Genomic DNA, 27,949 nt, shown 5'->3' on the forward strand with positions numbered 1-27,949 from the left:
GGGACAGCGGTTACCTACCCGACAGGGCTGCTATAAAGTGCTTCATGAATGCTGAGTGTCATTAAGGTGTATCACAGAGACAGACGCAGGGATCAGCTACCTTCTTGGCTCTGCCCTTCTCAAGTCCCCGTCACCTCTTGGGCATGGACATTCTGAAATATCTGAAAGAACTGAAGTGTGTTTCAAACGCCCATTGTGACAGCCACCCAAATCTATCTCTTTGAAGCTGCTTTTCGCCCGGGACACACAACTGATTACTGAGTGTGTCTGATCTGCTGGGGATCATGAGGCAATAAAACCAGTGTTCAAATACTGGTGGGTCTTTGGCAAATCCTCAACTCCAAACATTGCTGTTCTCCAACAGAGCCATTGTCCCCTTGGCGACTGTCTGACCAGGGCTGGCCTCCAGCCCCACCACGAGCCATTCACAGGTAGGTGATCTCTATGACATTAGGCTCCTCGTTGCTGCAAGGCAGTTGGTGCTTACAGGAGTACTGGACACTCAGTACAGCAGTGTCATTGCTGCCCGGTTCTCCCTGGTAGTTCTGAGCAGGCTGCGTGCTGCTTTTCCTTTTGGAGCCCAGTTTCTTCCAATCTGTTAGGTGCACCCCGTTCTCCAGATCCTGCGGCATGGGCTCATGGTACAGGGTGATCTGCAGTGTGCACAGCTGCGGGCCGTAGCGCACCAGAACAATGATGACAACAGCCAAGAGGACGAAAATGACCACGATGACCGTGATCATGGGAAGGGCATCGGCCTTCTTGGTCACACCCCGGACGACAGAGCCCGTAGTGAATCCAGCCAAGTCCAGAGGCTCATGTTGCCTTGGCTGGCTGCTCGGGGTGGAGATATTCATTGCTGAAGGATGGACCCTCACCTGTGGAGAAGTAAAACAGATTGGACATATGTAGCATGTCATTTGAACAGTTCTAGTCTGTTACTGCCCGGATATCACTTGGCTAAGTGAAGTGAGAACCCATCTGCAACTCAACAGCATTTCTCTGTTTGGAGGTAACCCAGGAACTTTTGAATGCTGCAGCTGATCAATTGCAAAATTTCAGGGATAGTCTAGGCATCAGCAAGCAGAACCCTATTGGTTTGGGTGAACATTGGAAAAGTCCGAATTCCACTAAAATCACAATTTGATCACTCTGGATACAAGGGAGAGGCAGGGGAGGGTCAGGGTTAGAGTTCACTTCACTTGACTGTGTCATTCAATACAATTTCAGTGTGATGAGTCCTCCGTTTCGGTCCTGAACTGTAGTGTGGCACCCAACCCAAGCCCTCCTGTTCCCCTGGCACTTATGGATCCTGGCCCATAGTGATCCTTCCATGGTATCCTCCAGAGCAGGGAGATCATGCCGGAGGGCCCAGGAGGAGGGAGATCCAGTCATGGAGGGTCTCCTATATACATGGCTCTAAGGGGGATGATTGGGCCTGGTGTAAGGAGTTTAGGATATGTATGTTTTGACTGAGCCGATAATCCCAAATTATCTGCACTGTGCAGCACCTGGGCAACACCGAAATGCTGCTCTGAAACATGCTGCATCCTGGATCCTCTGTGATAGGGGTGGGATTCATCCAGGATTATCAAGAAGGAAGAGCCCTGTAGCCCTCACTGTGGGGGAAGGGCAGAGGCGCTCTAAGACCTGCGCAGTTTGCTCTCTCCGACCCTGCAGAAGCTATCTTGGATAAATCACATTGACAGTAAAACTAGAGCAGCACAGCAGATGTGCGATTATTATCCGCAGGCAACTTGGCACCAATTGCGAGCAGATTATCTGAAGAAATGGATTATTTAAATGCCTGGTACAATGGCTGCCAGCTCGCCGTTCTGTGGGGGGGCAGAGGGGGGCGGCTGTTTGTTGAGTGAGGTGTTTAAACATACAAGGACGCTCAAGCTAGCAGATCACTTTTTCATTCCATTTGCCCAAATTCTGTCCGTGGGGTAGTGCCTGCCACTGGTGCACTGCAGCGTTCTGTCTGCACGGGGCACAGGCAGGTAGCTTCCCTCAGGGTCTACAAAGGCAGTATAGCCACACCTTTCCCTACCACATCTTTATAAAGGAGCAGCATGCAGAGGCAGATTAAAGTTTTGTGGGGTGGCCCTCTCCACCCCTTCTGCCTGTGGTCCCGCCCCTGTTCTACCCCTGCAGCCCTGCCCCCAGCTACACCCCCTTTTGCCCCTTTTCCCCACAGCCCAGCCCTTGTCTACCCATGGTCCCATCCCATTCTGCCCCCCCACACACTGCCCCCCGCAACCCGTTTTCTCCTTTGCTCCCCACTGTTGGCCCAGCGGCTAATCGGTCACTGGCAGCAAGCACTGCCCTCGGGCCTGTTGCACAACTGGGACTGGAGCCATGGCCAGGTCCCAGTCCATCCAGTGTGCTGGCAGCCCAAAGTCTAGCACTGCAGGCAGTGCTGGGTGTAGAGCCCAGGGGCGAGTGATTAGTGGCTCATCAGCGGTAGGGTGACCATACATCCCATTTTGGCTGGGACAGTTCCTTTTTCGGCCCTGTCCTGGCAGTCCTGACTCTTTTGGTGAAACTGGGCATTTGTCCCATTTGCTCTTGCCAGCTGATCATCATTTGGCAAGAGCAAACTGGACAAAGGCAGAATTTTGCCAAAAAAGTGGGGTGGAACCCTAGCGGGGCACAGAGGAATGTGGGGGAGGGTGCAGCAATGCCAGTCCCCATGCCAGTGGGAGGGCTAGGGAGAGTGACTCTGGCAGGGGGCTGGCCCCATGTGCAGGGGGCTTCAGGTTGGGCTCAGACCAGCCTTGCATGCCAGGGGAAGAGTGGGGCCTCAGGCAGCCCCCATGCAAGAGCGGCGGGGGACTCAGGTAGGGCCAGGCACAGAGCAGGAAGGAAGACCTCAGGCCAGCCCCACGCAGGCAGGAGGCAAGGAGGGTTCGGGCTGCCCTGGGTGGGAGGGGGACCTCAGGCCGACCCTGCATGGGGGAGGGAGAGGGAGGCCTTGGGCTGGCCTGTGCGGTGTTTTGTTCTCCCTTTGGGAAAATATGATCACTCTACTCAGGGGAAACCAGAAGCTAGCCCAGTAGTTGGTCACTAATTTCATAGATTCCAAGAGAAGACGACCCCCAGGGTTCCATCTGGTCTGACCTCCTGTGTAACACAGGCCAGAGAACTTGCCCAAAGTATTTCCTAGAGCAGAACTGTTAGAAAAACATCTTGATTTAAAACATTGTCAGTACTGGAGAATCTACCACGACTCTTGGAAAGTTTTTTCCAATGGCTAATTACCTCCCTGTTAACAATGTTTGCCTTATTTCCAGTCTGAATGTGTCTAGTGTCAACTCCCCATGTAAATGGAGTAAACACAATACCCAGTAGCCACCCCTAGAGGGAGTTGGGGAAGGAGGCAGGAGGGGGAAAGGGAAACTGAAGAATGAGCCCTGACTCAGCACCTCACTTAAGCACACCTTTAATGTCAACCATGTGTAGTGCAGCTGAAGTTAGTGTGAAGTGAGTGGGGCTGCTCATGTGCTTAAAGTTATGTGTGTGCTTACATGTGTTACTGAACTGAGACCCTGCGGAGCGTGTGTGAGTTGCTCTAAAGAATGCACTCGAGGGCCCCTCCCCCCGCAATCCTCCTGCCACTTGTGTATCTCACTCAAAGTGCAAATCACTGAAGCACTGTTAGGTAATCAAATGCTTCACAGCAAAGTCAGCCTGAACTGGGCAGCCGGCCTGTCTTTATCAAGTGGGGAATGAGGACTGTAGCCAGTGGTGAGCTGGAGCAGGTTCCCACAGGTTCTCAAGAACCGGTTGCTAAAATTAGACCTCCGTGGAGAACCGGTTGTTAAAGGGCCAGGGAGTGGGCAAAGAACTCTAGTCCCCAGGCCAGACCATCCTGTTGCTCCCAGGATTCCCAGCTGGGGAGGCTGAGGCTCCCCCGGCCCTTCCCCGCTTCCCCCCAACTGCAGTGTGGCCAGCTGCTGGCACCAGCTGGGCAGCTCAGCTGAGCTCTGGAGTCGTCCTGCTGCCACTTTTTGAATGGCCCAGCAAGGTGGGGGTGGGGGCTGCTGCAAGCTCCAGGGCTGGCCAGAGGGGAAGGGAGGGGGCTAGTGGGGCAATTGGCCTAGGCCCTGCAGGGGCCCCCGGCCCCACGGGTATGTCTCCCCCCAGCCCCTGCCCCTGCCCTGCTCACCCCCCACCCCCTTAAATCAGAACTTTTTATAGGGAACCAGTTGTTAAGATTTTGGCAGCTCATCACTGACTGTAGCTCTTCTGAGCTGCCTGGGTCTGTCTATCAATGCTACCATATCCCATCTCCTGCCAGGGCCAGGGGCGGCTCCAGGCACCAGCACAGCAAGCGCATGCCTGGGGCGGCAAGCCATGAGGTGTGACGCGCCGGTCACTTTGAGGGCGGCAGTCAGGCAGCCTTCGGCAGCATGCCTGCGGGAGGTCCGCTGGTCCCACAGCTTTGGTGGCAATTCGGTGGCGGGTGCCGAAGGTGCGGGACCAGCAGATCACCCGCAGAAATGCCGCCGAATCCACGTGACCAGCAGACTGTCCACAGGCGAACTGCCGAAAGCAACCTGACTGCCGTGCTTGGGGCCTCAAAAAACATAGAGCTGCCCCGGCCAGGGCATTCTGCGTTAATTTCAGGTGGTGTAAATTACATTTGCGCAAATAACTTACTCTGCAACCAGAGTAGAAACTCCAAAATTCTCAGCTCCCTTCCTCTAAACCAGTGGCTCTCAACCATTCCAGACTATTGTACCACTTTCAGGAGTCTGATGTGTCTTGCGTACCCCAAGTTTCACCACACTGAAAAACTACTTGCTTACAAAATCAGACATAAAAATACAAAAGTGTCACAGCTCACTATTACAGAAACATTACTGACTTTCTCATTCTTCCATATCATTATGAAATAAATCGATTGGAATATAAATATTGCGCTCACATTTCAATGTACGGTATATGCAGCAGTATAAACAAGTCGTATGAAATTTTAGTTTGTACTAACTTCACTTGTATTTTTTATGTAGCCTGTTGTAAAACTAGGCAAATATTTAGATGAGTTGATGTACCCCCTGGAAGCCCTCTGCGTACCCCCAGGGGTGCACGTACCTCTGGTTGAGAACCACTGCTCTATACCCTGCCCCTGCTCTGTCGAATTCCCCAGTCAGGGCAACTCTTGGGCAGCCCAGTCTCTTCACAATGCACCAGGATTTGTGTGCAGTTTGTGCCCAGGACACAGAGTATCACTGAGGGAGGTTGTGAGCTGAGGCGGGAGGAAGTGACTCAGTGACAGGGAAGGGGAGGGGGTTTGAAGAGAAAAGGAAGCAAAATGAAAGAGTACCCTGCAGCTCAGGTAATACCTTAGCTTCCCAGTCCCTGTGGGAGTCTAATTCTGGGGAGGAGCTCTGAGCCTCAGGGTAGAACTCGGTAGAAATGGCTCCCGGCAGGTCAAATTGGGACTGAAAGTGCTTTATTGGAACTGGACTCACCCAAGAAACTGCCACATCATTACACACACACACACCCACTCACCGGGGAAAGAGGAAATGTCTCTTCACATGCGCTAATGCTGGACTCGTGCCATGCCACATCACACTTATGTACACACATGAGGTAGAGAGAGGCATTGCATCACACAGGGAAATGCCACATTATTACTCTGTCACATACACCCCCACCCCCACACAAAGCATTCCTCTCACCAAGCTACTCTCAGTCACGTGCCAGAGTTATATCCCTTTACCCAGGAAAATACCCCCTCACTACAGCTATGTGTGCACATACACAGACCCAAAAGTTTGTCTCCTGCACCCAATCTCCACTTTTCCCTGAAAAAAAAATCCTCCCCCCTCCCCATTTGGATACTTTTCCTTAAACGTTATTGGGTTTTTAAAGAAACAAAGTACAAAACAAACCCAGTCTCTCTCTCTGTGCACCATGATCCTGGCCTGTCTGTCCAAGCAAACTCATCAGAGTCACCTGAGACAATGTAAAAAGTGCACCACCAGGTAAGCTTCTGGTGAGCACCAGGGGTGTATTGCTGATCTCATGCCCTGACTGGGTCAGTTTTCTTGGATGGGTGTTCCCCTGGTCAGTTTCCTTGTGTGTACCCTTTGCTCAATTTCTCAGTACCTTGCTGTGGGAAGCCATTAGGAGACAGCGAAGTGTCACTGCCTGTTTCCAGCAGTTCCCACAAGGCGCCTGGCTCCAGACAAACACAAAAGGAGGCTCAACCCCTGCCATGCAGCGGTTATGCTCCAGATGCAGGCTACTGAATTCCCTTGCAGTTTTATCAATGAAAAACACCCGTCTGTATGTAAAGAGAGCAACAGTAGCCTTGATATTCTGTGTGAAATGCCACCCTCTCGTACAAGAGCTCAGAATAGTTTTATGCTAGAGGCAATTAGTCTTGTCGAGTGAAACCTACCCAGAATGCACGTGATCTGTACTGCACAATCCACCCGCCCCCTTCTCTTCACATGCTTCTGCATGTGCTCATGAATCTAATCCCCAGTGGGTCCAGTGAATGGTCACTGGACCCAGTCTCACTCCCACTGAAACTGAGGAAAGGATGGCAGGACACAGCCAGCGTGATGGCAGAAATAACTACAGCAGGCGTCGTGCAGTGCAGACTGAACAATTTATTAGCACACTGCAGGTCCTCTAACTGGCTCTATAACACAGCCCTGTTCTGAACTGTTTGTACTAATATCTCACCTGTGTTATTCCACACAAAGTATGATGACTGCCTCTCTCAGGTACTTAGATACTCCAGTCGAGGGGCCAGATGAATGCTACAACTCCCCTGTGAGGCAGGACAGAGCTGTTATACCGATCACAGATGGGAAACTGAGGCACAGAGCAGCTACGCGACTGGCCCAAGGTCATACAGGAAGTCCGGCAGAGCAGGGACTTGAACCTAGGTCTTCAAAGTCCCATATTAGTGGGACTGGCTCAGTCTTTTCTTTTCACACTAACCAGCAACTGTGATTCCAATGACACCTGCCTTTTCCAGAGTGAGTCATAAGGGCCACACAACAGGTACTTAACAACCAGTCAATAACAGCCACTCCAGGGAACACGGGTCCTCTGACTCCAGTTCCACTGATCTGGATACACCTTCCACATCCTGACATCCCATCCCAGAGTGATGGGAAAACTGGCGTTTCCCCTTCACTGGAAAGCAATCTGCTAACTAGTCTGCGAATCGTCCGCTCCCCACTTTTACAGAAATGATCAGAGTCCAACTGCTCTTACCTTGAGGGTGGCTTTCAAAGGAGTGAGCTCAGGCAAACATCGACTAGGGACTTCATATGTATGGAGAGAAAGGGGCTGGATATGTCTCTGTCCCTTCCCAGCCCAAGAGGCTTACTGCAGAGATTTAGCTGGGTTGCGGGCTGCTGTGACCTGGAATCTGTTCTCATTTCAGAATGAAGTAAAACCTTAATCTAGAGATTAATCTCCGAGTACCACATCTGTGCAGAAAGGGCTGTAGTGGATAATTTGTAAGGCTACGTTTTAGTCATGGGTATTTTTAGTGAAAGTCATGGACAGGTGATGGGCAATAAACAAAAAGTCATGGCCCCATGACCTGTCCATGACTTTTACTAAAAATACCTATGACTAAATCTTACCTGCTGAGGGGTGGGGGGGAGCACAGGGCCCCACTGCCACTGGGAGCGGCCCAGGGCCCCCTGCTGCTGTGGGGGGGGAGGATCAGCCCAGGCCCCCTTGCTGCCGCTGGAGGGGGTGTGGCCCAGGGCCCCGCGGCTTCTGGCGGGGAGGAGCAGCCCATTGTCCCGCTGCCACTCCCAGATGGGGACAACCTGGGGTTTCCCACTGCCGTTGGTCCAGGCCGGGGAGGCAGCCTGAGGCCCCACCACTGCCGCCACTGGTCCCGAACCGCTGCTCCAGGGCAGGGCTGCCAGAGCCCCAGCCAGTGCGGCTGGCCCCGGGGCTTCTCCAGCTGCTGGGGTGGTTCTGAGGTCAGCCGCACCAGCGCTGCAAAATTCACAGAAGTCATAGTGTGACGTTATTGACATGAACTGTCACCGAATACATCATTGTTGCAACCAAGGTTCTATAGTTGCACCAAATCTTGTACAAAGGAGGTCGAGTAAGGTGTCTATGGAAAGGTTCCAAAGGGTCCTGTGGCACCTTATAGACTAACAGAAGTTTTGGAGCATGAGCTTTCGTGGGTGAATACCCACTTCGTCGGATGCATGTAGTGGAAATTTCCAGGGGCAAGTATATATATGCAAGCAAGAAGCAGGCTGGAGATAACGAGGTTAGTTCAATCAGGGAGGATGAGGCCCTCTTCTAGCAGTTGAAGTGTGAAAACCAAGGGAGGAGAAACTGGTTTTGTAGTTGGCAAGCCATTCACAGTCTTTGTTTAATCCTGAGCTGATGGTGTCAAATTTGTAGATGAACTGAAGCTCAGCAGTTTCTCTTTGAAGTCTGGTCCTGAAGCTCTTTTGCTGCAGGATGGCCACCTTAAGATCTGCTATTGTGTGGCCAGGGAGGTTGAAGGTTTTTGTATATTGCCATTCCTAATATCTGATTTGTGTCCATTTATCCTTTTCCGTAGAGACTGTCCAGTTTGGCTGATGTACATAGCAGAGGGGCATTGCTGGCATATGATGGCGTATATTACATTGGTGGACGTGCAGGTGAATGAACCGGTGATGGTGTGGCAGATCTGGTTAGGTCCTGTGATGGTGTCGCTGCTGTAGATATGTGGGCAGGGCTGGCATCGAGGTTTGTTGCATGGATTGGTTCCTGAGTTAGAGTTACTATGGTGCGGTGTGCAGTTATTGGTGAGAATATGCTTCAGGTTGTCTGTGGGTAAGGACTGGCCTGCCACCCAAGGCCTGTGAAAGTGTGGGATCATTGTCCAGGATGGGTTGTAGATCCTTGATGATGCATTGGAGGGGTTTTAGCTGGGGACTGTATGTGATGGCCAGTGGAGTCCTGTTGGTTTCTTTCTTGGGTTTGTCTTGCAGTAGGAGGCTTCTGGGTACACGTCTGGCTCTGTTGATCTGTTTCCTTGTTTCCTCATGTGGGTATTGTAGTTTTGAGAATGCTTGGTGGAGATTTTGTAGGTGTTGCTCTCTGTCTGAGGGGTTAGAGCAGATGCGGTTGTACCTCAGTGCTTGGCTGTAGACAATGGATCGTGTGGTGTGCCCAGGATGGAAGCTGGAGGCATGAAGGTAGGCATAGCGGTCGGTAGGTTTTCGGTATAGGGTGGTGTTAATGTTACCATCACTTATTTGCACCATGGTGTCAAGGAAGTGGACCTCCTGTGTAGATTGGTCCAGGCTGAGGTTGATGGTGGGGTGGAAGCTGTTGAAATCGTGGTGGAATTTTTCTAGAGTCTCCTTCCCATGGGTCCAGATGATGAAGATGTCATCAATGTAGCGTAGGTAGAGAAGGGGCGTGAGTGGACGAGAGCTGAGGAAGCGTTGTTCCAGGTCAGCCATAAAAATGTTGGCATATTGTGGGACCATGCGGGTGCCCATAGCGGTGCCACTGATCTGGAGATATATATTGTCATCAAATTTGAAATAGTTGTGTGTGAGGATAAAGGCACAGAGCTCAGCAACCAGTTGTGCTGTGGCATCATCAGGGATACTGTTCCTGACAGCTTGTATTCCATCTGTGTGTGGGATGTTTGTGTAGAGAGCCTCTACATCCATGGTGGCCAGGATGGTGTTTTCTGGAAGGTCACCAATGCATTGGAGTTTCCTCAGGAAATCAGTGGTGTCACGGAGATAGCTGGGCGTGCTGGTAGCATAGGGTCTGAGTAGAGAGTCCACATATCAGACAGTCCTTCAGTGAGAGTGCCAATGCCCGAGATGATGGGGCGTCCAGGATTTCCACGTTTGTGGATCTTGGGTAGTAGATAGAATAACCCTGGTCGGGGCTCTAAGGGTATGTTGATTTGTTCCGGTGTTGGTGTAGGGAGTGTCCTGAGTAGATGGTGCAGTTTTTTAATGTATTCCTCATTGGGATCTGAGGGAAGTGGCCTGTAGAATTTGGTATTGGAGAGTTGTCTGGTGGTCTCCTTTTGGTAGTCAGACCTGTTCATGATGACAACAGCACCTCCTTTATCAGCCTCTTTGATTATAATGTCAGGGTGGTTTCTGAGGCTGTGGATGGCATTGCGTTCTGCACGACTTAGGTTATGAGGCAAGGGATGTTGTTTTTCCACAATTTCTGCCTGTGCACGTTGGCGGAAGCATTCTATGTATAGGTCCAGACTGTCATTTCGACCCTCAGGAGGAGTCCATGTGGAGTTCATCTTTTTGTGCTGTTAGTGGGAGGATAACTGTGTATAAGTGGGCTGTTCAGTGTTATCCTGAAAGTATTCTTTGAGTCAGAGACAGCGAAAGTAGGCTTCCAGATTGCCGCAGAACTGTATCATGTTTGTGGGGGTGGCAGGGCAGAAAGAGAGTCCCCGAGATAGGACAGACTTTTCTTCTGGGCTGAGTGGGTGGTTGGATAGATTAACGATATTGCTGGGTGGGTTAGGGGTACCACGGTTGTGGCCCCATGTGGCAGGTAGGAGTTTAGACAGTTTACAGTCCTTTTTCCTTTGTAGAGAGGTGAAGTGAGTAATGTAGATCTCCTGTCTTATTTTAGTGAAGTCCGTTTGTATGGAAGTTTGGTTATTTATGAGAGTCTCCAGGTTGGAGAGCTCTTTTTTGATGTTTTCCTGTTTGCTGTATAGGATGCTGATCAGGTGGTTCCTCAGTTTCTTTGATAGAGTATGGCATAATCTCTCACTGTGGTCTGTGTAGTGTGTAGATAGCAGTGGATTTTTTACCTTTAGTCCATTTGATATGATGTCCATCTGTTTGCATTTGGAAAGGAAGATGATAACTGTCTGTATTTGTGCAAGTTTCTTCATGAGGTTGATGGATTTCCACTCCATATGGCTAAATGCAGTGCCTTGCATGGTGTCAAGTATCAGAGGGGTAGCCATGTTAGTCTGGATCTGTAAAAGCAGCAAAGAGTCCTGTGGCACCTTATAGACTAACAGAAGTTTTGGAGCATGAGCTTTTGTGGGTGAATGGAAAGGTTGTAATTTGCTGGTTATGATTATGCTGTCTGTATGCATGTATCATTTTTGTATTTGAAATTATGAATATTGGCTATGTACTTGTATCTCAATGTGTTTGATTCTAAGTAGCACCAGTGAAGCATTTGGTCAGCTTCTTGAGAAAGGACTATTCTCAGTAAGTGCCCAATCAAGTGGGCCATTGAAATGTAATGAACTAGAAAGCACACGCCAGCCACACCAAAAGCACAATGCAGCCCCTGTTTGGCATGCTCCTGCTGCAGCCTTGCCAAGGGCACAGAGACCAGGGGCCTTGCACGTGCCAACAGTTCTTAAAGTGATGGTGGAGAACAGCTCACTGGGATCTGGGGGTGCCCCAGGTGTGGAGACTCCCAGGCACTTTAGCAAACTCAGCTGGAAACAAGGCACTGGGCCAAACTGGACCATGGAGTCAGCAGGGGCGACACCATTGACTTCACTCAGAGCTTCGCTTGTTTTCACCAGGGTTCAGATTGGCCCATCACACCTATAAACTTAAAGAAGGACCATTTGGATCCCAAGCCAGAGAGCAGAACCCTCAAAGTCTGGGGTGGTGGGATGCAGGGGTTTGACACAGCGGTGGTCCAGGTGTGCATGGCAAATCTGGATTCGGATTCCGGCCTCTGTCCCAACTCCACTGCAAGCCTTAGAGAGAGTTTGTAACCCGGGGGTTGGTTCTAGTCCCTCCCTAATATGAACCCCAGGAGCTGGTGGAGTGAAAGAAATCCACCTCCCCAAAACAAGCCATCTCCTAAGGAAACGACTGGCCTTCAGCCTTGCCCTGAAAGATACCATGATGTGTGTGTTCAGGTGGGGAAGACCCTGACTCCCATCCACTACGTATAATTTTGGGAGGCCAGGCCCAGAGGTGAATTAAGGTTTCGTGGGGCCTTGGGCCAGAGCAAGTGGGGGGGCCCCCTTCCCAGCCCTTCCACCTGTGGTTCCGCCCCCATTCCACCCCTTCCACCTGCGGACCTGCCCAAAGCCGCACACCATTCTCCCCCTTCCCTGGCCCACCCCTTTTCCACCCAGAGTCCCGCCCCATTCTGCCTCCCCAACACACTACTCCCGTCTTTGCTGTTTTCTGCCCCCCCCCTCCGTGGCCCCAAGACTGGAGAAGCTCTGTCACCCCACCAAGGCCCCAGGGCCTCAGAGGGGTTTGAGAGCTCCCCAGGCCTGAGGTCATGGCAGGGAGCCAGCCAGACCTCCTCCAGGCCTGGGGCCGCAGCCAGGGTCCAGGTGCTGGGGCTTCCCACACCACCCAGCTCTTCTGCTGGGGATGGAGTCGGGGCACTGGGGCTTCACCCGCCCACCTGCCTGGTGCTGCTGCCAGGAAGTGGGGTCAGGGCGCAGTGATTTCCTCCGCCTCAGCACTTGTCTCCAGAGGGCGGGGCGCCAATTTTTTCAGGGGGCCCCACAATTGGCCGGGGCCCCTGGGCATGGGCTCCATGGGCCCACTGGCTAATCCACCACTGCAGCCAGCCACGCCCATTTCACTCACTGCAATGGGGCGGAGGGCAGCAGAGCTGCCCAGCTAGATGCTGCTGGAATGCTGCCAACCTCGATAGAAGCTTCCGGCTTCAACTCCATCCCCGCTCCCCAGCTGCTGCCATAAACCAGCTTTGGGCTCTGTAATGCAGGGGCCTTGCCACCAGCCAGCATAACTGTAGCAGATACCCCAAGAGGCACCGGAGTGTTCCCCACCCCATGGCTGGGGAAAACACCCCTCCGCGCTGGTCCTGAGCTCTGTCAAAACACGGATGGTACCTCCGGGCAGGGAGGAGAGCCGGGGAAGTCTTGGAGACTGAGATGCTGGTAGGAGGCAGACAGTGCCAAAGGGCCACCAGGGAGCAGTGGGCAGAGCCCTGTGGGAGAAGGCACCTGCTTAGATGAGCACTAAGCCATGCTGGGGCAAGCTTCCGCTCTGGCAGAGCACACGGGGGGATGACACCTTCCCTCGCAGCAGAGCTACTGAGGGGCACAGGAGCGGAGCTCAGCTGTCAGCCGGAGGGGAGCTGGGCCGCATGGCCTGCAAAGCAGTGAGAGCTGCAGGGAGTAGCTCCCCTGCATGCTGCAGTCCTGCAGTCCATGTGATCTCCGTGGCGATCTCCTGCCCAGACCGTGAACTTCCAAGGTCCAGGAGCTTTGCATCTGGGCATGCCCCAGTCCTGCAGAGATCCTCAGCCTAGGCCAGGGGTGGGCAAGTTTTTGGCCTGAGGGCCACATTTGGGTGGGGAAATTGCATGCAGGGCCATGAATGTAGGGCTGGGGCAGGGGGTTGCGGTGTGGGAGGGAGTGTGGGTTGTGGGAGCAGGTGTGGTGTGCAGGAAGGGGATCAGGGCAAGAGGTTGGGGTGCAGGAGGGGGTGCGGAGTGCATGAAGGGGCTGAGGGCAGGGGGTGCGGAGTGCAGGAAGGGGCTCAGGGCAGGGGGTAGGAGTGCAGGAGGGGTGTGGGGTGCAGCAGGGGGCTCAGAGAAGAGGGTTGGGGTGTGGGGTGCAGGATGGGTTCGGGGTGCAGGCTCCGGCCCGGCAGTGCTTACCTTGAGTGGCTCCGGGGTGGCAGCGACATTCTGTGGGGCTAAGGCAGGCTCCCTGCCTGCCCTGGCCCCACGCCGCTCCTGGAAGTGGACAGCACCAAGTCCCTGCCACCCCTGGGGAAGGCACCCGCAGGCATCGCCCCCCGCAGCTCCCATTGGCTTGTGGTTCCCTGTTCCCGGCCAATGGGAGCTGGGGGGGTGCCTGCAGGCGAGGACAGCACACAGAGCCCTCTGCCCCCCACCCCCCAGAGACCGCAGGGACATGGGGCTGGCTGCTTCTGGGCGCGGTACGGGTCCAGAGCTGGCAGGGACCCTGCCTTAGCCCTGTGGCGCCACGGGGGTGGCAATCCCGTGGCAATCCTGACAGGCTGGATCTGGCCCGCGGGCCATAGTTTGCCCGCCCCTGGCCTAGGCTCTCGAATGAGATATCTCAGGCCACAGCCAGGCTGGGAAATACGGTGAGTGAGAGCTGCATTTCCCAGGGTGTTTTGGCAGGAAGCGCAGGGATACAGGACCATTATAGACAAAAGGCCCCAGGCCTGCCATCACCTGCTTGCAGGATCAGGGCCAAGGAACCAACCAACCAAACTAACCCCATTTCCCCCACACCTCAGAAATGCCCAGTCTGGGCTGGTTCTTACTGAATCCAAACCTGTTCAGCCACCTGTAAGTTCCATGGGGGCTTCTTGACAGTCTGGATAGAATTCAGAGCAATCAGAGCTCTCTTTGTACCACCTGGACAGGGCCCAGTGCTCCCCAGTCCTGCAGCTGGACAGTCCACTCCTCATCACAGAACTCGGCTCCAGAATTCATTATTTCATTTTTTTAAAATTATGTTTCTAGCTCTTCTGGTTATGAAGTAACCCTTCCAAATGTGACCTGCGCCTCAAGCATTGCAGTATGAGCTGCCTGAGCATGCAACAATAGCTCTGAGAGGCACAAACTCCTCCCATTTGTCTCAGAATGTTAACTCTGGAACATAATGATGATACTACAATGTCAACATTATTAATGATTTCACTGTTCTTTGTCACTTTTTAATGATTTCACTGTTCATTATGACAGCAGGAACTTCCAGCTGATATTCTTAGCCAGGAAACAGCCTCCCAAAACTACTTGGTACCAAAATCTCCAACTGCTTCTTACCCAGCAACTAAAACCTTCTGCTTCCCCATTGACAACTTCTAGCATGTAGTTGGCTGTTATCAATACAAAAATCTACGGCACATTGAAAATGTTGGGGCACAACGAAATAAACACAGCAACACCGGACTGGATCCAAGCCCTGGTCCACCTACCCAGAGTCCTGTTTCTGACAATGGCTAATGTTACCTAGCATAGGTGCTGACTTCTGCTCCCACTGGTGAGTGCTCGAACCCCCCGCTGCCTCCAGCCCTGCCCCAATTCCACCCCTTCCACGAGGCCCCACCCATCCCATCCCTGCTCCGCCCTCATTCCAACCCCTTCCCGCAGATCAGCGCCTCCCCCTCCCTCCCAGAGCCTACCACCTGCCGCGGATCAGCTGTTTCACGGTGTCAGGAGACGTTGGGGGGGCAGGGGAGAAGCGAGGGTGCAGGAGGGCAGGGTGGGAAGAGGTGGGGCACAGCGGGGGTGGGAAGAAGCAGGGTGGGGGCGGGGCCTTGGGGGAAGGGGTGGAGTGGGGGCAGGGCCTGGGTGGAGCCAGGGGGGAGCCACCCTCAGTAGATTAGAAACTCAGCACCTATGCTGTAGCTTCCAAATGCTTCCCAGATATGAACCACCTGAAGGGATAGCTCAGTGGTTTGAGCATTGGCCTGCTAAACCTAGGGTCTTGAGTTCAGTCCTTGAGGGGGCTATTTAAGGATTTGGGAATGAGTTGGGGATTGGTCCTGCTTTGAGCAGGGGGTTGGACTAGATGACCTCCTGAGGTCTCTTCCAACCCTGATATTCTGCTCCCATGAGCTAGTGCAGTACTGAGCCAGATCTGCTGCTGCCAGGGCCCTGAGTCAGCAAAGCACTTCCCTTGAAAAGCAGGTACTCAAATGCCATTGAAGTCAAAGAGGCTTAACCCCATGCATAAGTGCTTTGCCGAACAGGGACCTAAATCTGTGCATGGTGGGGTGGTCCTTTCCATGCAGAAGGGGTGCTCAGACCCACCCTCCCAAGGATCCTCTCCATGCAGCGTGGGGACAGGGATGGCTAGGCTGGGGTTAGGAGAATGCAACCCCTCCCCATCTTATCCAACTTCAGGACGTGTAGCTCTTTCCCTCCCCCTGGCTCTGCTCCATTCAGAGGGAATCCATCCCCGTTAGCACACTCCACTGGGCCCACCCTGACAAGGGGTGGGAGTAGAGGCACAGGTCCTCTTCAGGGATACAGAGCTTGGTAAACTGGGCATAAGCAAACAGTGTATGTTTTAATATGGCTAAATGTCAATGTATACATCTAGGACCAAAGAATGCAGGCCATGCTAACAGGCCGGGGGACTCTATCCTGGGAAGCAGGGACTCTGAAAAGCATTGGGCTTCCTGGTGGATAATCAGGTGAACATGAGCTCCCAGCGCTACGCTGTGATCAAAAGGGCTAATGTGATGCTGGATGCATAAACAAGGGAATCTCGAGTGGAAGCAGAGAGGTCATTTTACCTCAGTATTTGGCACTGCTGGAAGCCCGTGTCCAGTTCTGGTGCCCACAGTTCAAGTAGGATGTTGATAAATTGTACAGGGTTCAGAGAAGAGCCATGAGAATGATTGTGGATTAGACAACATGCCTTATAGTGACGGACTCAAGAAGCTCAATCTATTTAGCTTGACAAAGAGAAGGTGGAGGAGTGACTTAATTACAGTTTATAACCCTCAGGTGGGGGATCATTGTGGAGACTTTCGCCTCAAAACCTCTCCTACAATAACCTTTACCCCAGCAGGGGGTGCTCACACCCATTATGGGCACTTTTCCCATACACAGTCACCCTCTGAGATAGGCAGCAGAAGTAAATTACTCAAGGCTAGCGTCAGAGGCAGGATTAGAACACAGGATCTCTAGGCTGTTAGCTTTGTGCTTAGCCCACTAGGTCACACCACCAAAGCACTGATGTTGTTGTTACACAAATAAATACCATAAAGAAGCTATGTAAGCGCACAACAAAGTGGGCCCGCTGTGTACATTTTATTGCTGTTCACCTCCAGTCGGAGAAGAGAGCTCCCTGACCAAAATGCTGCCAAGGTTTCCTTTGCATTCAGTAAACTATGTCTCATATCCTTTTAAACCATAATGGGCGAAAACAGAGTTCCATGGCGTGGGCTCTCCTGTGGATTCAGGCTGTTTCCTTCTATTATTTAACAGGAAGTTCCGAAAGAATCAGTCCAGGCCAGAAAATTTCTCCTCACCCTTCTTTCGCTCACAGTATGGATAGAGCAGGCTGTGCAGGCACAAGTTACCGAGAAGATGCTGGCCCTGAACGTCTATCTGCTCTTGTGGGTATTTGGCTGCATTCATTTTATAGGTAAGGCAATTAAATCACACTGCAGTGGGGAGGGGTAGATTTTAGAAAGAGTTTGGCTCCCATTTAGGCACCTACAAGAAGTATCCGGTTTTTCAAATGTTCCCAGCCCCCAGCAGGTCCAATAGAAAATCTCAGAATCTGTTTAAGTGCTTATATTGGGAGATCAGCTCTTTAGAAAATCTGGCCATGTTAGCACTTCTAAAGTTTACTTCAGAAGGATCACACTGACATAAAAGAACGCCTATCTTGTGATAACATAGGGACATTGAGGTGGTATTTAGTATTTAATACACCACTTTGGTATAGAAATAGAATTGCTAGAACTACTGCATTTTGAAATGTGCAAGATATTATTGTCCTGTAAAGTATTTTGCTTCTTTCTCTTGATTGATTGATTGATTGATTGTTCATTTCTTGTAGCTGTAAATACAAATAATGTAGTGCTCTGGACAAGACACTGAAATAAGAACATGAATTACCATCCTTATCCAACTGAAGTTCTGGCAGCAGACAGAGATTATTTAATAATCCGGCTTTTAACTGTTCGTTAACACATGATGTTTGGATGTGGGGCAGAGCAAGTGTTAATCCAGAGCCAGCTATTAATGTTTTGAAGTATGGCTTGCTGCTTTTCCCTTTGTTGTAGGCAAGCGGGGTGTGCATTGTACTATTGACAGAGTGCGGAGTAGCTGTGCTTGTTTCTGTATTTAACTGGAGGCAGTGGAAGGGACTGCAAAGTTACTTACTGCTGTTCCCATAATAGATAGCTGCTAAAAAAAAAACAACTTCTTCCTGAATTTTTGGGATGAGAGGTTTTTATTTTATAACTAAACTATATGAAAAGTTGTCCATGCGGTAGAGGCATTGTGCTGTGATAATAATAGGATTTACAGCATTCAGATCAGAAAGTAGAGAATAAACCTATGCATGTCACCAGGGGCGGCTCTAGCCATTTCGCCGCCCCAAGCACGGCGGCATGCCGCGGGGGGCGCTTTGCCGGTCGCCGGTCCCGCGGCTCCGGTGGACCTCCCACAGACGTGCCTGCGGAGGGTCCGCTGGTCCCACGGCTTCGGTGGAGCATCCGCAGGGAATGCCTGCGGGAGGTCCACCGGAGCCGCGGGACCAGCGGACCCTCCACAGGTACGCCTGCGGGAGGTCCACCGGAGCTGCCTGCCGCCCTCCCGGCGACCGGCAGAGCGTCCCCCGTGGCATGCCGCCCCAAGCATGCATTTGGTGTGCTGGGGCCTGGAGCCGCCCCTGCATGTCACACAGAATAATGCTATTGACTCTTCAGTTGCTAGCTGTTCATTGATCATGTAATTCTCAGGAGCAAGAGCATATGTCTTTGAAATTATATCCAAATGATGACTGGACCAAATTCATCCCGGATGTAACACCCCTGGCTTCAGGGGAAGAAGGGATTTTGCCCAGTAATTAGATAAATGATTTTAACAGAATTAGAGAGGTTCCTTAGTATGCTATTAAGCTTTCTAGCAGTTTTGGACAGTTGGTCTCTCAGCAACAATGCTGGTTATTCCACAGAAACCTCTCCTGTGGCTTGACAGACCTGCTATGTCACCCAGCTTTCCAGCTAACTTTTGGATCAGTATTTAAGTATTGAATATTTAAACTCAAAATCCACCTACCTGTTTACCAGGGCCGGCCCACAACATTTTGGCACCATGTCCCCTCGCTTGGGCCAAAACTCTGAAAGGTCTCAATTCTGCCTTCTTCCTGTTCTACTCCTCTCATGGTACTGCTCTGCTACCTACCCCAATGAAGGAGAACTAACAACTTAAAATGCCTTGTTCAAAAAATTTAAGTAACACTTAACTTTCAAACACCTGAACAACAAATGTTACTTTTCTTGTCTGCATAGTAAACCCTTGCATTTTTATCTGTTTGAATAATCAAAGTGGTGCTTTCCGTGCCTTCTTAGTTGCAAAGATTTGAACTGCTTCCTGAAGGTCCACAGTCTGGGCCAGCTCATGCTCTATTGAGTTGGTTGCAAGGCCGACCAGCCTCTCCTGTGTCATTGTGGAGCGTAGATGTGTTTTTATTAACTTCAGCTTGGAGAAGCTGCGTTCTCCACTGGCAACTGTTACAGGAAGTGTTAGAAGTATGTGCAGAGAAACAAAAGCATTTGGAAAGAAGGTGATCATCTTATTTCTGCACATATATTCCAGAACAGCCTTTGGATTTGATCCTGCTGAAATGTGTCTTGAAAGGGCTTTCGGTTCATCTCCTAAATCACTCGCATCAATATCGCGCATGTCATCATGTGTCAACACTGTCTCTAGTGCCCTGCGTTGCTGGTGTAGGTCTTCTTCAGGTATAGTGAGGAGTTTTGGAATGTCATACAACATCCCAAATTTACTGCTATGTTCCTTGAGCTGCATGAAACGTTCTTCAACTGACTATATTGCACAATCTAGCACCTAGTTAAAGAATTCAACTCTGAATTGTTGTTTGGGGTCTCTTATGGGATATCCCATGCCTCGTAATCAAAATGTCTTCTTCTTTGGTTTCAGAGTAGCAGCCATGTTAGTCTGTATCCACAAAAAGAACAGGAGTACTTGTGGCACCTTAGAGACTAACAAATTTATTTGAGCATAAGCTTTCGTGCCAGCAATGCCCCTCTGCCATGTACATTGGCCAAACCAGACAGTCTCTACGCAAAAGAATAAATGGACACAAATCTGACATCAGGAATCATAACACTCAAAAACCAGTAGGAGAACACTTTAACCTGTCTGGTCATTCAATGACAGACCTGCGGGTGGCAATTTTGCAACAGAAAAGCTTCAAAACCAGACTCCAATGAGAAACTGCTGAGCTGGAATTGATATGCAAACTAAATACAATAGGGACTGGGAATGGCTGAGCCATTACAATCATTGAATCTATCTCCCCTTGTAAGTATTCTCACACTTCTTATTAAACTGTCTGTACTGGGCTATCTTGATTATCACTTCAAAAGTTTTTTTCTCTTACTTAATTGGCCTCTCAGAGTTGGTAAGACAACTCCCACCTTTTCATGCTCTCTGTATATGTATATATATATCCTCAATATATGTTCCATTCTATGCATCTGAAGAAGTGGGCTGTAGCCCACGAAAGCTTATGCTCAAATAAATGTGTTAGTCTCTAAGATGCCACAAGTACTCCTGTTCTTTCTTCTTTGGTGACTCTTGTATTCTTGTATGGGTAGGAAAATAGCTTCAGTCTGAAGTTACTCTACCAACTTCTGTGCACTCTTCCGAATGTTTTGAAATCCCTCATCTGACCGGTAAGATTGTAGCTATGACTTTGCTTTGTCCAGTTGTTCCATTGCTCCAGATATCTCAAGGTCAACACCTTGGAGTCTCTTGCTTACAACATTTATTTCAAACAGTATGTCATGCCACAACATTAATCCATACAGAAATTTGAAGTTATGTATGAGTTTGGCTACATTTGCAGCTGTACAGTGCTGGGAGTTAAAGCTGTCTTCGTACAGCCGTGTAGGGAAAGCGCTGCAGTGTGGCCACACTGACAGCTACCAGCACTGCAGTGTGGCCACATTTGCAGTATTTGCAGTGGTGTTGGGAGTGGTGCATTATGGGCAGCTATCCCAGCATTCAAGTGGCTGCAACGTGGGGTGGAGTGTGGCAGGGAGTGTGGGGGAGAGAGTGGATTTTTGGAGCCGACACTGTGTCAGCTCCCTGCCTTGCAAATTCCGACCACTTCCCCCACCCCTCATTCACTCTTAAATGCAAATAGCCTTCAGACCAGATAAGCAGCTGCTCCAACGGGCTCTCTTCCCCCCCCCCCCCGCCCCGTGCTGTTTCTCTCCTCAAGCAAACACTAGCTGTGGACATTGATCCCCCTGCCTGCCTCATTCACAGCAAACAGCAGCTGTGTTTGTTTTTTAGATAAGCAGCTCCAGGATCCCTGAGTTCACAACAAAACAAAGAGAGGCATCATAACAAAACAAAGAGAGTTCTTTAGTTAAAAGCATTATGGGAAAATTCCGGAGGTCAGTTACAGCGTAGTAAGATTAATCACTGTTTACACTGTCACTCCAGCGCTGCAGCACCAGCGCTGCAGTTGTTATTCCCCAGGCCGGGGTGGAGTACAGCCAGCGCTGTAGCCAGGGAGATACAGCGCTGTATGTGCCTTGCAAGTGTGGATGGGGAGTAAATTGCAGCGCTGTAAAGCCACTACTAGCGCTGCAACTCTCCAGTGTAGCCAAGCCCTATGTTTCTGGTGATTCTATTTCCCTCTGCCACTGTTCTCCCATGAACAGTTCCTGTCATAGCATTATCCTCCATAATGGCAACTATGGCATCATCTATCTTCCCAATTTGGTGTTCGATAGGCTTTATCACCTCCACTCAACTTTCCCATTGTGTGGCACTCAGTGGTTTCAGTGTCAGAGAGGATGTTCCCAGATGTTGCTTCAAACTTTGCCATCGATGAGTTGATGCAGAGAAAAATACATAGATGCTTTGAATTACATTTAAAAATTAAGCAGCCTCACTAGAAGCTGATGCTGCATCACTGACCACCAAGTTCAATGAATGAGAACTACATGGGACAAAAAAAGCTCGAGGGTTTAACTCCTGGATCCGTGTCTGCACTCCTCTGTTCTTTCCTCTCATGTTGGCACCATTATCGTAGCTCTGACCTCTCATGTTAGCTATCGCAATTCCCGTATCCTCCAGCTTTTTAAGAAGCACATTTGTCATACCAGCTCCTGTAGTATCATCAATGTCAATACATTCTAGAAAATGCTCTCTGACAGTCACCATTGCAGGGACAATTTCACTAGGTTCTGTTGTTGTTACAAAATGCACCATTAAAGTCATTTATTCCATATGGCTGATGTCAGGTGTGCAGTCCAGAATAACGGTAATATCTTGCTGACTTCAGATCTGCCACAATCTTCTGTTTAACTTTTTTTGCCAGTAACTGTATGATCTCATTTTGAATTGTTTTTCCAATTTAGTGGTGTGTTTCCCTTTGTCTGTTTAACTAGTACTCTCATTTTAAGTTTGTAGGGTTTACTGTTAGATTCAGTTATGGCCTCTGGTCAGCAGCTGGCCATTTAATATGTTGGCATATTTTGTCTCACGGTGTTATTCTTCCATTGATATGGCAGTTCAGGACATAGCTCTTCCGGTTTGTCAGTTTTAATTTCAGAGCAAATTCATACTGATGTGTATGTTGCATGTTATTTCAGTTCCCTCGCAGCTGGTGAAAGGGTCTCTGTGTGACGGCTGCATGAGGCTTAGCGCAAATGGCAGAGGTCAGAACATGTAGGAATAAAGTTAGAAAGGCCAAAAACCAGTAGAGTTTTCCCTTGCAAAGGGAATTAAAACCAATAGTAAAAGGTTCTATAGCCATATAAATAAGAAGAAAACAAAGAAAGAAGAAGTGGGACCACTAAACACTGAGGATGGAATGTAGGTTAAGGATAATCTAGGCATGGCCCAATATCTAAACAAGTACTTTGCCTCAGTCTTTGATGAGGCTAATGAGGAGCTTAGTGATAATGGTAGGATGACAAATAGGAATGAGGATATGGAGGTAGATATTACCACATACGAGGTAGAAGCCAAACTCGAACAGCTTAATGGGATGAAATCAGGAGGCCCAGATAATCTTCATCCAAGAATATTCAAGGAACTGGTACATGAAATTGCAAGCCCATTAGCAAGAATTTGTAATGAATCTGTAAACTCACGGGTTGTACCGTATGACTAGAGAATTGCTAACATAGTTCCTATCTTTAAGAAAGGGAAAAAAAGTGATCCGGGCAACTACATGCCTGTCAGTTTGACATCTGTAGTATGCAAGGTCTTGGAAAAAATGTTGAAAGAAAAAGTAGTCAAAGACATTGAGGTCAATGGTAATTGGGACAAATACAATATGGTTTTACAAAAGGTAGATCGTGCCAAGCCAACCTGATCTCCTTCTTTGAGAAGGTAACAGATTTTTTAGACAAAGGAAACGCAGTGGATCTAATTTACCTTGATTTCAGTAAGACATTTGATACAGTTCCACATGGGGAATTATTAGCTAAATTGGAAAAGATGTAGATCAATATGAAAATTGAAAGGTGGATAAGGAACTGGTTAAAGAAGAGACTACAATGGGTCATACTGAAAGGTGAATTGTCAGGCTGGAGGGAGGTTACTAGTGGAGTTCCTCAGGGATCAGTTTTGGGACCAATCTCATTTAATCTTTTTATTACTGACCTTGGCACAAAAAGTGGGAATGTGCTAATAAAGTTTGCGGATGACACAAAGCTGGGAGGTATTGCCAATACAGAGAAGGACCACGATATCATACAGGAAGTTTGGATGACCTTATAAACTGGAGTAATAGTAATAGGATGAAATTTAATAGTGAAAAGTGCAAGGCCATGCATTTAGGGATTAATAACAAGAACTATTATTATAAGCTGGGGAGGCATCAGTTGGAAGTAACAGAGGAGGAGAAGAACCTTGGAGTATTGGTTGATCACAGGATGACTATGAGCCGCCAATGTGATATGGCTGTGAAAAAAGCTAATGCGGTCTTGGGATGCATCAGGTGAGGTATTTCCAGTAGAGATAAGGAGGTGTTAGTACCGTTATACAAGGCACGGGTGAGACCTGGAATATTGTGTGCAGTTCTGGTCTCCCATGTTTAAGAAGGATGAATTCAAATTGGAACAGGTTCAGAGAAGGGCTACTAGGATGATCCAAGGAATGGAAAACCTGTCATATGAAAGGAGACTCAAAGAGCTTGGCTTGTTTAGCCTAACCAAAAGAAGGCTGAAGGGAGATATGATTGCTCTCTATAAATATATCAGAGGAATAAATACCAGGGAGGGAGAGGAATTATTTAAGGTCAGTACCAATGTGGACACAAGAACAAATGGATATAAACTGGCTATCAGGAAGTTTAGACTTGAAATTAGACAAAGGTTTCTAACCATCAGAGGAGTGAAGTTCTGGAACAGCCTTCCAAGGGGAGTAGTGGGGGCAAAAGACATATCTGGCTTCAAGACTAAGCTTGATAAGTTTATGGAGGGGATGGTATAATGGGATAGCCTAATTTTGGCAATGAATTAGTCTTTGACTACTAGCAGTAAATATGCCCAATGGCTTGTGATGGGATGTTAAGTGGGGTGGGATCTGAGTTACTACAGAGAATTCTTTCCTGGGTGTCTGGCTGGTGAGTCTTGCCCACATGCTCAGAGTTTAGCTGATTGCCATATTTGGGGTCAGGAAGGAATTTTCCTCCAGGGCAGATTGGCAGAAGCCCTGGGCGTTTTTCGCCTTCCTCTGCAGCATGGGGCATGGGGCATGGGTCACTTGCTGGACTTGCTGGAAGGTTCTCTGCACCTTGAAGTCTTTAAACCATGATTTGAGGACTTCAGTGGTTCAGACACAGGTTTGATACAGGAGTGGGTGGGTGAGATTCTGTGGCCTGCGTTGTGCAGGAGGTCAGACTAGATGATCATAATGGTCCCATCTGACCTTAAAATCTATGATTCTATGACTGAGAGAAGTGCTCTTTGTCATCAGATACGCATCAGCTTACAGGGGGCAGCTCAGGTCTGCTTTTGAAACAAAGATATCATAGAAGAGCTGTATGGATGGGAATACCACGGGGAGAGAGACTGTGCTTAGCATGTTGCAAGAGTATATAACTAAATAATCCTGGGAGGATGTGAAAGAAGATCAGGAAAATATTCCTAGCAGTGAAATGCATTAGATGGTGGCCTATGCTCCCGAGGAGAAATAGTGGCAACCCCATTGCATGGGCCATTGCAAATTGGGCTGGACAGTCTGGGGAAGAATACATTGCTGGCCAAAGGAGTAGTGTGGGGGGACAGAAGGAGTTAAAGCTAGTATTAAGCTATCACGGAGTTACCAGGCAATGCTCTGGAACTACTCCATACGAAACAAGTCAGGACTCTGGGGGAGCATGCCTCCTCTCTGTGAGCATACTGTCTCCAGGGCAAGAAGCTTACACAGCTTCTACCTTCCTGGGTCTGACCTCGGAGCATTCAGCATCCCCTTCTCACACCATGCACTTCCCACGGTGAGTCCACACAGGCGGGGCTCCTGGGGAAGCTAGTGGGCCCTGCACTCCAATTCCACAGTCAGACGTGACTCTCAGCCAGCCAGGAAAACAGAAGGTTTATTAGACGACTTGTAGGTAAAGAGAACAGGACTCCTCAGTCAGGTCCATCTTGGGGCCAGTCCATTTCCCCAGTCAGCTCCAAACTGAAACTCTCCAGCCCCTCCTCTGGCCCTTGTCTCTTTCCCGGGCGAGGAGGTCACCTGATCTCTTTGTTCTCCAACACCTTCAGTTGGCACCTTTGCAGGGGAAGGGCCCAGGCCATCAGTTGCCAGGAGATAGGGCGTCGGCCATTTTCTATGCAGATAGCCTCACACTGGCCCTCTAGGGCTCTGCAACAATCACACACCCTTAGCCCACCACCTAGATACTTAAGAACTGCATAGTGGAAACTGAGGCAGCCACACAGTATTCAGAGAAAACATTAAGAACATTTCCACTTCATCACATAGGCTATGTCTGCACTGCACGCTAGGGGTGTGGTTCCCCGTTTCCTGTACATAGACATATTCGTGCTAGTTCTCATCGAGCTAGCATGGGTATAAATAGCAGTGTAGCCTTGGTAGCATGGGTAGTGGCAGCGGAGGCACAACTGAGCCATGCCAAGTAGGTACCCACTGGTTTTACCACATTTGTACCTGGCATGGCTCAGTCATGCCTCCGCTCCTGCCACCCTAGCTACCGCAGCAAGTATGGTTACCACGTGGCTGGTAGGTATTTGAACAGCCTGGCTGGTTTTTTTAGGGATTTGCCAGTTACCAGAAAAATAATTTTATCTGCCAGGTTTTCCTTTATGTGGGTCTAGAGATTTGCATTATTATCACAATGCACTGGGGTATCGAATGTTCAAAGTGTCTATGTCCAGCGAAAGGTGCTGCAGTGTTCCCACTTCCACAGTTTAAGCGATAACTTAACTGTTGAAAATACAGCAGCTGGCTGCCCACCAACACACAAGTGCATGGCGTGGGTGTGTGTGAGAGGGTTTGAGTCACATGAGAGTGAGGAGACATGCAATGTTAGCAGTCTCGTCTATATCTGTGATCTCGCTAGATTCTATAAGTGGCTGTTGAAGGGCCAGGGGTCACAGAGTTGCCTTGTGGTTGGGGTTATGGCGGACCTGACTTGCGGGTGGGTGCATTTCGAAGGTGGTAAATCTAGGGGCTACACTGGCTGGAACACTGAGAGCTCGTGCGAATATGTCTGTGTATGCGCCAGGGGAATCACAGTCCAGCTCATAGTATAGTCTCCCAGTGGCAGTTGTCTTAGCTCACTGCACTGCCAAGGGGGACCACGTTCAGATCCTAGCTCTTGCTCTCCAAAGCTGCTGCAGAGGCCTTCTCTGCCTCCCTGGGTGGGAGCTCCCGGGGTTATTCCCTGGCCACCATCATGACCCACAGGCCTCGAACGCTGGTCCACAGGAGCAGCCTGACAACTGCTGACCCAGGACCCACGAAGCCCAGCCCCAGTTTGAGGCTCCACCCCGATGCCCCCTCGGCAGAGTCCCAGAGCAGTCGATTGACCGCTGGCCCTACTTAAGCCAGCAACAGGAATGGAAAGCTGTTGGAACAACTGGATCCACCCTGCTCTGGACTGTGTACCTTGTGCCTCCTGCTCCCCTGGCTTAACTTCCTGGCATCCTGACCTGGCATGGCTCCAAACCTCTGACTTGTGGGTCTGATCTCTGGTTTGTCTCCTGCCTCTGACTCCCTGGTATCCCAATTCAGTTTGACTCTGGTTACCAACTTGTAGTTCTGTCTCCAGTCTCTCTTTGGCTTCTGACCTCCCAGTATCCTGACCCAGCTGACTGTGGACGCCAGCTCCAACCACTATGTCTGGCTGTCCACAACCCAGCCCTTACAGCCACCCTCTTTGACCAACCCAGCAAGATCCTCCTTCTCCACTCCTTGACCAAAAAAGCCAAGCCAGTCTGACATGTAAGAGGAATGGGGAGGGTGAAAAACAGGAGGATCTCAAGAGAACCACCTTCCAAAAAGTTTGCTCACTAAGCAAATTTTCCTGAAGTAGTGTAGCTCCCGCCCACGCATCATTACGATACATGCTTCAAGTTCCCCAGAGGACTTTCCAGGGAGCTTCTCAAAACTGTTAGCAATGTCCTGTAGGCTGTGCATCCGGGAACCATGTTGTGTCACAGTAGCTGAGTCAGCAGCAGGTGTCCTTAAGGGAAATCGTTCCAGTAACCAAACACCAGCACGTCTCTGCTTTGAAAGTGGATTTTTGCTGCAACCCCAAGCCCGGAGCTGGCAGAAGGACCTGTACACACCATAAGCAAGAGGCATCACTGCTGAGGCTTATCCTCAGGGCCAGGTGGTCCAACCTCTAAGATTTGATGGCTATAAACCACGCAAGAGACTGGCTGGGACAAGCTTAGCTCGGCTGCTGCTGTCTTGGTGAGATGAACTCCCCCTCTTTGGCTCGCGTGGTAGAGCTGCTGCTTATGAGGTAGGAAGGTCCTGGCTGTAGCCTTGCTGGTAATAACCTGTTGGGTGTGCACTAAGGGCACACGACATATGGCTTGACAGAGGGGTTAAATCCAGCCTAGTGTCTGAGCACCACATGCCTGTGGGAGGGTTCAAGGTCAAGGACAACATGGTGACATTCAGGGATCGGAGCCGAGAACACAAGAGTGGCAGGGATCTCTTAGATCTCATCTCCAGTGCAGGATTGTTCCCTCTAGCTAGACAGTGCTTTGACCGAGGGAGAGCA

The 27,949-nt window shown here is 49.9% G+C and overlaps 1 protein-coding gene across 6 annotated transcripts in view; it reads left to right on the forward strand.

The window, feature by feature from the left end:
- ECSCR (endothelial cell surface expressed chemotaxis and apoptosis regulator) overlaps positions 1-27,949 on the forward strand; it is a 72,091-nt gene that overhangs the window by 16,929 nt on the left and 27,213 nt on the right. For 4 of the 6 annotated variants that reach the window (XM_045028568.1, XM_045028567.1, XM_045028569.1 and 1 more), the window contains exon 3: positions 16,948-17,107. The exons of the other annotated variants lie outside the window; for them this stretch is intronic. In XM_045028568.1, coding sequence (XP_044884503.1) covers positions 16,948-17,107 — 160 coding nt within the window. The remainder of the gene's footprint in view (positions 1-16,947; positions 17,108-27,949) is intronic. 6 annotated transcript variants of the gene reach the window in all.

This window comes from Mauremys mutica, chromosome 8, assembly GCF_020497125.1.
Source record: "Mauremys mutica isolate MM-2020 ecotype Southern chromosome 8, ASM2049712v1, whole genome shotgun sequence".
Taxonomy (NCBI): Eukaryota; Metazoa; Chordata; order Testudines; family Geoemydidae; genus Mauremys; species Mauremys mutica.